We start from the raw sequence: 10,779 nt of genomic DNA on the forward strand, positions 1-10,779 counted from the left end.
TTAAATCAACAATAGTTGGTAAGTGATGTCATTTCTGATGTCATACTGTGTATGTGTTGTGTTGAGAGATTACTAGACTTGATGCTGAATATTATGGATGGTCATTGGCCAGTCAGTCTGACTTCCTGTCAGTGTGTTGTCCTCTCTCCCTCTAGTCTCTATGGATGAGTTGGCCAGTCAGTCTGACTTCCTGTCAGTGTGTTGTCCTCTCTCCCTCTAGTCTCTATGGATGGTCATTGGCCAGTCAGTCTGACTTCCTGTCAGTGTGTTGTCCTCTCTCCCTCTAGTCTCTATGGATGGTCATTGGCCAGTCAGTCTGACTTCCTGTCAGTGTGTTGTCCTCTCTCCCTCTAGTCTCTATGGATGGTCATTGGCCAGTCAGTCTGACTTCCTGTCAGTGTGTTGTCCTCTCTCCCTCTAGTCTCTATGGATGGTCATTGGCCAGTCAGTCTGACTTCCTGTCAGTGTGTTGTCCTCTCTCCCTCTAGTCTCTATGGATGAGTTGGCCAGTCAGTCTGACTTCCTGTCAGTGTGTTGTCCTCTCTCCCTCTAGTCTCTATGGATGGTCATTGGCCAGTCAGTCTGACTTCCTGTCAGTGTGTTGTCCTCTCTCCCTCTAGTCTCTATGGATGGTCATTGGCCAGTCAGTCTGACTTCCTGACTGTATGTTGTCCTCTCTCCCTCTAGTCTCTATGGATGAGTTGGCCAGTCAGTCTGACTTCCTGTCTGTGTGTTGTCCTCTCTCCCTCTAGTCTCTATGGATGGTCATTGGCCAGTCAGTCTGACTTCCTGTCAGTGTGTTGTCCTCTCTCCCTCTAGTCTCTATGGATGGTCATTGGCCAGTCAGTCTGACTTCCTGTCAGTGTGTTGTCCTCTCTCCCTCTCTCCCTCTAGTCTCTATGGATGGTCATTGGCCAGTCAGTCTGACTTCCTGTCAGTATGTTGTCCTCTCTCCCTCTAGTCTCTATGGATGAGTTGGCCAGTCAGTCTGACTTCCTAACAGTGTGTTGTCCTCTCTCCCTCTAGTCTTTATGGATGAGTTGGCCAGTCAGTCTGACTTCCTGTCAGTGTGTTGTCCTCTCTCCCTCTCTCCCTCTAGTCTCTATGGATGAGTTGGCCAGTCAGTCTGACTTCCTGTCAGTATGTTGTCCTCTCTCCCTACAGTCTCTATGGATGAGTTGGCCAGTCAGTCTGACTTCCTGACAGTGTGTTGTCCTCTCTCCCTCTAGTCTCTATGGATGAGTTGGCCAGTCAGTCTGACTTCCTGTCAGTGTGTTGTGCTCTGACACCAGAGACTAAAGACATCTGTAACAAGGACCTGTTCTCCAAAATGAAGAATACCTCCATCTTCATCAACACCAGCAGGTGACCAAGACACACACACACACACACACACACACACACACACACACACACACACACACACACACACACACACACACACACACACACACACACACACACACACACACACACACACACACAATGGCTGTGTGTGGTTGTGGAGGGGTGGTAGACAGTAACATGGTGATGCTGTGTGTGGTAGAGGAGGGGTGGTAGACAGTAACATGGTGATGGCTGTGTGTGGTAGACAGTAACATGGTGATGGCTGTGTGTGGTAGAGGAGGGGTGGTAGACAGTAACATGGTGATGGCTGTGTGTGGTAGAGGGGTGGTAGACAGTAACATGATGATGGCTGTGTGTGGTAGACAGTAACATGGTGATGCTGTGTGTGGTAGAGGAGGGGTGGTAGACAGTAACATGGTGATGGCTGTGTGTGGTAGACAGTAACATGGTGATGCTGTGTGTGGTAGAGGGGTGGTAGACAGTAACATGGTGATGGCTGTGTGTGGTAGAGGAGGGGTGGTAGACAGTAACATGGTGATGCTGTGTGTGGTAGAGGAGGGGTGGTAGACAGTAACATGATGATGGCTGTGTGTGGTAGAGGAGGGGTGGTAGACAGTAACATGGTGATGGCTGTGTGTGGTAGACAGTGCCATGGTGATGCTGTGTGTGGTAGAGGAGGGGTGGTAGACAGTAACATGGTGATGGCTGTGTGTGGTAGAGGAGGGGTGGTAGACAGTAACATGATGATGGCTGTGTGTGGTAGAGGAGGGGTGGTAGACAGTAACATGATGATGGCTGTGTGTGGTAGAGGAGGGGTGGTAGACAGTAACATGATGATGGCTGTGTGTGGTAGACAGTAACATGGTGATGGCTGTGTGTGGTAGAGGAGGGGTGGTAGACAGTAACATGATGATGGCTGTGTGTGGTAGAGGAGGGGTGGTAGACAGTAACATGGTGATGGCTGTGTGTGGTAGAGGAGGGGTGGTAGACAGTAACATGATGATGGCTGTGTGTGGTAGAGGAGGGGTGGTAGACAGTAACATGGTGATGGCTGTGTGTGGTAGAGGAGGGGTGGTAGACAGTAACATGGTGATGGCTGTGTGTGGTAGACAGTAACATGGTGATGCTGTGTGTGGTAGAGGAGGGGTGGTAGACAGTAACATGATGATGGCTGTGTGTGGTAGAGGAGGGGTGGTAGACAGTAACATGGTGATGGCTGTGTGTGGTAGAGGAGGGGTGGTAGACAGTAACATGATGATGGCTGTGTGTGGTAGAGGAGGGGTGGTAGACAGTAACATGGTGATGGCTGTGTGTGGTAGAGGAGGGGTGGTAGACAGTAACATGGTGATGGCTGTGTGTGGTAGAGGAGGGGTGGTAGACAGTAACATGGTGATGGCTGTGTGTGGTAGACAGTAACATGGTGATGCTGTGTGTGGTAGAGGAGGGGTGGTAGACAGTAACATGATGATGGCTGTGTGTGGTAGACAGTAACATGGTGATGCTGTGTGTGGTAGAGGAGGGGTGGTAGACAGTAACATGGTGATGGCTGTGTGTGGTAGACAGTAACATGGTAATGCTGTGTGTGGTAGAGGGGTGGTAGACAGTAACATGGTGATGGCTGTGTGTGGTAGAGGAGGGGTGGTAGACAGTAACATGGTGATGCTGTGTGTGGTAGAGGAGGGTGGTAGACAGTAACATGATGATGGCTGTGTGGTAGAGGAGGGTGGTAGACAGTAACATGGTGATGGCTGTGTGTGGTAGACAGTGCCATGGTGATGCTGTGTGTGGTAGAGGAGGGTGGTAGACAGTAACATGGTGATGGCTGTGTGTGGTAGAGGAGGGGTGGTAGACAGTAACATGATGATGGCTGTGTGTGGTAGAGGAGGGTGGTAGACAGTAACATGATGATGGCTGTGTGTGGTAGAGGAGGGGTGGTAGACAGTAACATGGTGATGGCTGTGTGTGGTAGACAGTAACATGGTGATGGCTGTGTGGTAGAGGAGGGGTGGTAGACAGTAACATGATGATGGCTGTGTGTGGTAGAGGAGGGTGGTAGACAGTAACATGGTGATGGCTGTGTGTGGTAGAGGAGGGGTGGTAGACAGTAACATGATGATGGCTGTGTGTGGTAGAGGAGGGGTGGTAGACAGTAACATGGTGATGGCTGTGTGTGGTAGAGGAGGGGTGGTAGACAGTAACATGGTGATGGCTGTGTGTGGTAGACAGTAACATGGTGATGCTGTGTGTGGTAGAGGAGGGGTGGTAGACAGTAACATGATGATGGCTGTGTGTGGTAGAGGAGGGGTGGTAGACAGTAACATGGTGATGGCTGTGTGTGGTAGAGCAGGGGTGGTAGACAGTAACATGATGATGGCTGTGTGTGGTAGAGGAGGGGTGGTAGACAGTAACATGGTGATGGCTGTGTGTGGTAGAGGAGGGGTGGTAGACAGTAACATGGTGATGGCTGTGTGTGGTAGAGGAGGGGTGGTAGACAGTAACATGGTGATGGCTGTGTGTGTAACATGGTGATGCTGTGTGTGGTAGAGGAGGGGTGGTAGACAGTAACATGATGATGGCTGTGTGTGGTAGACAGTAACATGGTGATGCTGTGTGTGGTAGAGGAGGGGTGGTAGACAGTAACATGGTGATGGCTGTGTGTGGTAGACAGTAACATGGTAATGCTGTGTGTGTTAGAGGGGTGGTAGACAGTAACATGGTGATGGCTGTGTGTGGTAGACAGTGCCATGGTGATGCTGTGTGTGGTAGAGGAGGGGTGGTAGACAGTAACATGGTGATGGCTGTGTGTGGTAGAGGAGGGGTGGTAGACAGTAACATGATGATGGCTGTGTGTGGTAGAGGAGGGGTGGTAGACAGTAACATGATGATGGCTGTGTGTGGTAGAGGAGGGGTGGTAGACAGTAACATGTTGATGGCTGTGTGTGGTAGAGGAGGGGTGGTAGACAGTACCATGATGATGGCTGTGTGTGGTAGAGGAGGGGTGGTAGACAGTAACATGATGATGGCTGTGTGTGGTAGAGGAGGGGTGGTAGACAGTAACATGGTGATGGCTGTGTGTGGTAGAGGAGGGGTGGTAGACAGTAACATGATGATGGCTGTGTGTGGTAGAGGAGGGGTGGTAGACAGTAACATGGTGATGGCTGTGTGTGGTAGAGGAGGGTGGTAGACAGTAACATGATGATGGCTGTGTATGGTAGAGGAGGGTGGTAGACAGTAACATGGTGATGGCAGTAGACAGTAACATGATGGCTGTGGTAGAGGAGGGTGGTAGACAGTAACATGATGATGGCTGTGGTGGTAGACAGTAACATGGTGATGGCTGTGTGTGGTAGAGGAGGGGTGGTAGACAGTAACATGGTGATAGACAGTAACATGGTGATGGCTGTGTGTGGTAGAGGAGGGGTGGTAGATAGTAACATGGTGATGGCTGTGTGTGGTAGACAGTAACTTGATGGCTGTGTGTGGTAGACAGTAACATGGTGATGGCTGTGTGTGGTAGAGGAGGGGTGGTAGACAGTAACATGATGATGGCTGTGTGTGGTAGAGGAGGGGTGGTAGACAGTAACATGGTGATGGCTGTGTGTGGTAGAGGAGGGGTGGTAGACAGTACCATGGTGATGGCTGTGTGTGGTAGACAGTAACATGGTGATGGCTGTGTGTGGTAGAGGAGGGGTGGTAGACAGTAACATGATGATTGCTGTGTGTGGTAGACAGTAACATGGTGATGGCTGTGTGTGGTAGAGGAGGGGTGGTAGACAGTAACATGGTGATGGCTGTGTGTGGTAGACAGTAACATGATGGCTGTGTGTGGTAGACAGTAACATGGTGATGGCTGTGTGTGGTAGAGGAGGGGTGGTAGACAGTAACATGATGATTGCTGTGTGTGGTAGAGGAGGGTGGTAGACAGTAACATGGTGATGGCTGTGTGTGGTAGACAGTAACATGGTGATGGCTGTGTGTGGTAGAGGAGGGGTGGTAGACAGTAACATGATGATGGCTGTGTGTGGTAGAGGGGTGGTAGACAGTACCATGGTGATGGCTGTGTGTGGTAGACAGTAACATGGTGATGCTGTGTGTGGTAGAGGAGGGGTGGTAGACAGTAACATGGTGATGGCTGTGTGTGGTAGACAGTACCATGGTGATGGCTGTGTGTGGTAGAGGAGGGGTGGTAGACAGTAACATGATGATGGCTGTGTGTGGTAGAGGAGGGGTGGTAGACAGTAACATGATGATGGCTGTGTGTGGTAGAGGGGTGGTAGACAGTACCATGGTGATGGCTGTGTGTGGTAGACAGTAACATGGTGATGCTGTGATGGTGGGTGGTAGAGTACCATGGTGATGGGGGTGGTAGACAGTAACATGGTGATGCTGTGTGTGGTAGAGGAGGGGTGGTAGACAGTAACATGGTGATGCTGTGTGTGGTAGAGGAGGGGTGGTAGACCAGGAGGATCTGTATGAAGCCCTGTCCAGCGGTCAGATAGCGGGAGCTGGACTCGACGTCACCGTCCCTGAACCCCTGCCCACCAGCCACCCGCTCTTCACCCTTAACAACTGTGGTGAGTATAAACACGGGGCGTGATTGGTTCAGAGTCTCGACCAAGTTCACCCTGCTATTTCCTGTTTCATTTATTACTGTTGTCAGTCCTGTAGTGCCTGTTTAATACTGTTGTCAGTCCTGTACTGCCTGTTTATTACTGTTGTCAGTCCTGTACTGCCTGTTTATTACTGTTGTCAGTCCTGTACTGCCTGTTTATTACTGTTGTCAGTCCTGTACTGCCTGTTTATTACTGTTGTCAGTCCTGTACTGCCTGTTTATTACTGTTGTCAGTCCTGTACTGCCTGTTTATTACTGTTGTCAGTCCTGTACTGCCTGTTTATTACTGTTGTCAGTCCTGTACTGCCTGTTTATTACTATTGTCAGTCCTGTACTGCCTGTTTAATACTGTTGTCAGTCCTGTACTGCCTGTTTCATTTATTACTGTTGTCAGTCCTGTACTGCCTGTTTATTACTGTTGTCAGTCCTGTACTGCCTGTTTCATTTATTACTGTTGTCAGTCCTGTACTGCCTGTTTAATACTGTTGTCAGTCCTGTAGTGCCTGTTTAATACTGTTGTCAGTCCTGTACTGCCTGTTTAATACTGTTGTCAGTCCTGTACTGCCTGTTTATTACTGTTGTTAGTCCTGTACTGCCTGTTTAATACTGTTGTCAGTCCTGTACTGCCTGTTTCATTTATTACTGTTGTCAGTCCTGTACTGCCTGTTTACTACTGTTGTCAGTCCTGTACTGCCTGTATATTACTGTTGTCAGTCCTGTACTGCCTGTTTATTACTGTTGTCAGTCCTGTACTGCCTGTTTATTACTGTTGTCAGTCCTGTACTGCCTGTTTCATTTATTACTGTTGTCAGTCCTGTACTGCCTGTTTACTACTGTTGTCAGTCCTGTACTGCCTGTTTACTACTGTTGTCAGTCCTGTACTGCCTGTTTATTACTGTTGTCAGTCCTGTACTGCCTGTTTAATACTGTTGTCAGTCCTGTACTGCCTGTTTCATTTATTACTGTTGTCAGTCCCGTACTGCCTGTTTACTACTGTTGTCAGTCCTGTACTGCCTGTTTATTACTGTTGTCAGTCCTGTACTGCCTGTTTAATACTGTTGTCAGTCCTGTACTGCCTGTTTAATACTGTTGTCAGTCCTGTACTGCCTGTTTAATACTGTTGTCAGTCCTGTACTGCCTGTTTCATTTATTACTGTTGTCAGTCCTGTACTGCCTGTTTACTACTGTTGTCAGTCCTGTACTGCCTGTATATTACTGTTGTCAGTCCTGTACTGCCTGTTTATTACTGTTCAGTCCTGTACTGCCTGTTTATTACTGTTGTCAGCCCTGTACTGCCTGTTTAATACTGTTGTCAGTCCTGTACTGCCTGTTTAATACTGTTGTCAGTCCTGTACTGCCTGTTTACTACTGTTGTCAGTCCTGTACTGCCTGTTTATTACTGTTGTCAGTCCTGTACTGCCTGTTTAATACTGTTGTCAGTCCTGTACTGCCTGTTTATTACTGTTGTCAGTCCTGTACTGCCTGTTTATTACTGTTGTCAGTCCTGTACTGCCTGTTTCATTTATTACTGTTGTCAGTCCTGTACTGCCTGTTTACTACTGTTGTCAGTCCTGTACTGCCTGTATATTACTGTTGTCAGTCCTGTACTGCCTGTTTACTACTGTTGTCAGTCCTGTACTGCCTGTTTAATACTGTTGTCAGTCCTGTACTGCCTGTTTAATACTGTTGTCAGTCCTGTACTGCCTGTTTAATACTGTTGTCAGTCCTGTACTGCCTGTTTCATTTATTACTGTTGTCAGTCCTCTACTGCCTGTTTACTACTGTTGTCAGTCCTGTACTGCCTGTTTATTACTGTTGTCAGTCCTGTACTGCCTGTTTAATACTGTTGTCAGTCCTGTACTGCCTGTTTCATTTATTACTGTTGTCAGTCCTGTACTGCCTGTTTACTACTGTTGTCAGTCCTGTACTGCCTGTTTATTACTGTTGTCAGTCCTGTACTGCCTGTTTAATACTGTTGTCAGTCCTGTACTGCCTGTTTATTACTGTTGTCAGTCCTGTACTGCCTGTTTATTACTGTTGTCAGTCCTGTACTGCCTGTTTACCTGTTGTCAGTCCTGTACTGCCTGTATATTCTGTTGTCAGTCCTGTACTGCCTGTTTACTACTGTTGTCAGTCCTGTACTGCCTGTTTAATACTGTTGTCAGTCCTGTCTGTTTAATACTGTCAGTCCTGTACTGCCTGTTTAATACTGTTGTCAGTCCTGTACTCCTGTTTCCTGTTGTCTCCTCACTGCCTGTTTCTACTCTCCTGTACTGCCTGATCCTCTGTACTGCCTGTTTAATACTGTTGTCAGTCCTGTACTGCCTGTTTCATTTATTCCAGTCCTGTACTGCCTGTTTACTCTGTTGTCAGTCCTACTGCCTGTTTATTACTGTTGTTATCCTGTACTGCCTGTTTAATACTGTTGTCATCCTACTGCCTGTTTAATACTGTTGTCAGTCCACTGCCTGTTTATTACTGTTGTCAGTCCTGTACTGCCTGTTTATTACTGTTGTCAGTCCTGTACTGCCTGTTTAATACTGTTGTCAGTCCTCTCCTGTTTATTACTGTGATCCTGTACTGCCACCTGTTGTCAGTCTGTACTGCCTGTTTATTACTGTTGTCATCCTACTGCCTGTTTAATACTGTTGTCAGTCCACTGCCTGTTTATTACTGTTGTCCCTGTACTCTGTTTATCTGTTGTCTCTGTACTGCCTGTTTATTACTGTTGTCATCCTGTACTCATTACTGTTGTCAGTCCTGTACTGCCTGTTTATTACTGTTGTCAGTCCTGACTCCTGTTTATTACTGTTGTCAGTCTGTACTCCTGTTTATTACTGTTGTCAGTCCTGTGCCTGTTTATCTGTTGTCCCAGTCCTGTACTGCCATCTGTCAGTCCTGTACTGCCTGTTTAATACTGTTGTCAGTCCTGTACTGCCTGTTTATTACTGTTGTCAGTCCTGTACTGCCTGTTTCGTGCTCCCTCCCTCTCCCACCTCTCTCTCTCCAGTGATCCTCTCATCTCTCTCTCTCCAGTGATCCTCTCATATCTCTCTCTCTCTCTCCAGTGATCCTCCCTCTCATCTCTCTCTCCAGTGATCCTCCCTCTCATCTCTCTCTCCAGTGATCCTCCCTCTCATCTCTCTCTCTCCAGTGATCCTCCCTCTCATCTCTCTCTCTCCAGTGATCCTCTCATCTCTCTCTCTCTCCAGTGATCCTCTCATCTCTCTCTCTCCAGTGATCCTCTCATCTCTCTGCCATCTCTCTCTCTCCAGTGATCCTCTCATGCCAGTGATCCTCCCTCAGCCAAGTGATCCTCTCATCTCTCTCTCTCCAGTGATCCTCTCACCTCTCTCTCCAGATCCTCTCATCTCTCTCTCTCCAGTGATCCTCTCATCTCTCTCTCTCTCCAGTGATCCTCCCCACATTGCCAGTCGTCCTACTCCACACGTAATGCCAACTGCCAGAGAAGAACCAACAACCTGCTACTGGGCCTGAAGGGACACAATGATCAAAGAGCTCAAGCTGTAGCTGCCAATCACCTGCTTTCGGAAACACCAGAGAAGAACCAATCACCTGCTTTCAGAACCACCAGAGAAGAACCAATCACCTGCTTTCGGAACCACCAGAGAAGAACCAATCACCTGCTTTCAGAACCACCAGAGAAGAACCAATCACCTGCTTTCAGAACCACCAGAGAAGAACCAATGATTGAAGAGCTGTAACTGTAAATGATATAGTTGACTCTGGTCACGAGAGGAGTAGATTATAGAGAATAGTGGTGCTGTTGTCATCCACCATTTTCACTCTGACACGGTACATACCGTAGCACTCAGCACTTCCTCATGGGAGATGTTTTTTTAATGATTTTGTCTCATAATAATAATAATAATGATAATAATGACGAAGGACAACAATAAACATGGAACTTTCCCCATCTTTTAATTCAGTCTGTGACGACAGGAACGACATGTCCCTCCGTGACTTTATAGTGTCTCCTCAAACAAACAAACAAACAAACAAACAAACAAACAAACAAACAAACAAACACGTTTACATTTCATCTTCTCGTTGGGGGTAACGTCTCAAATGGCACCCTATTCCCTATGTAGTGCACTACTTTAGACCAGAGCCCTATTCCCTATGTAGTGCACTACTTTAGACCAGAGCCCTATGGCACCCTATTCCCTATGTAGTACACTACTTTAGACCAGAGCCCTATGGCACCCTATTCCCTATGTAGTACACTACTTTAGACCAGAGCCCTATTCCCTATATAGTGTACTACTATAGACCAGAGCCCTATTCCCTATATAGTGAACTACTATAGACCAGAGCCCTATTCCCTATATAGTGCACTATTATAGACCAGAGCCCTATTCCCTATATAGTGCACTATAGACCAGAACCCTATTCCTTATATAGTGAACTACTAGTGACCAGAGCCCTATTCCTTATATAGTGAACTACTATAGACCAGAGCCCTATTCCCATATATAGTGAACTAATATTATAGACCAGAGCCCTACTCCCTATATAGTGAACTATTATAGACCAGAGCCCTATTCATTACATAGTGAACTATTATAGACCAGAGCCCTATTCCCTATATAGTGCACTATTATAGACCAGAGCTGTTGTTATATAGTGGTACTATTAGACCAGAGCCCTATTCCCTATATAGTGGTACTATTATAAACCAGAGCCCTATTCCTATATCGTGGTACTAGTATAGACCAGAGCCCTATTCCCTATATAGTGGGTACTATTATAGACCAGAGCCCTATTCCCTATATAGTGGTACTATTATAGACCAGAGC

The 10,779-nt window shown here is 47.4% G+C and overlaps 1 protein-coding gene across 1 annotated transcript in view; it reads left to right on the plus strand.

Annotated features, from left to right (window-relative positions):
- Positions 1–9,413, plus strand: part of LOC127920287 (glyoxylate reductase/hydroxypyruvate reductase-like) — a 12,708-nt gene extending 3,295 nt beyond the window's left edge. Inside the window, exons 3-5 of the mRNA XM_052504220.1 lie at positions 1,230–1,365; positions 5,791–5,921; positions 9,373–9,413. Coding sequence (XP_052360180.1) covers positions 1,230–1,365; positions 5,791–5,921; positions 9,373–9,413 — 308 coding nt within the window. The remainder of the gene's footprint in view (positions 1–1,229; positions 1,366–5,790; positions 5,922–9,372) is intronic.
- The last annotated feature ends 1,366 nt before the right edge of the window (positions 9,414–10,779 follow it).

This window comes from Oncorhynchus keta, unplaced genomic scaffold (genome assembly GCF_023373465.1).
Source record: "Oncorhynchus keta strain PuntledgeMale-10-30-2019 unplaced genomic scaffold, Oket_V2 Un_contig_18824_pilon_pilon, whole genome shotgun sequence".
Classification (NCBI taxonomy): domain Eukaryota; kingdom Metazoa; phylum Chordata; class Actinopteri; order Salmoniformes; family Salmonidae; genus Oncorhynchus; species Oncorhynchus keta.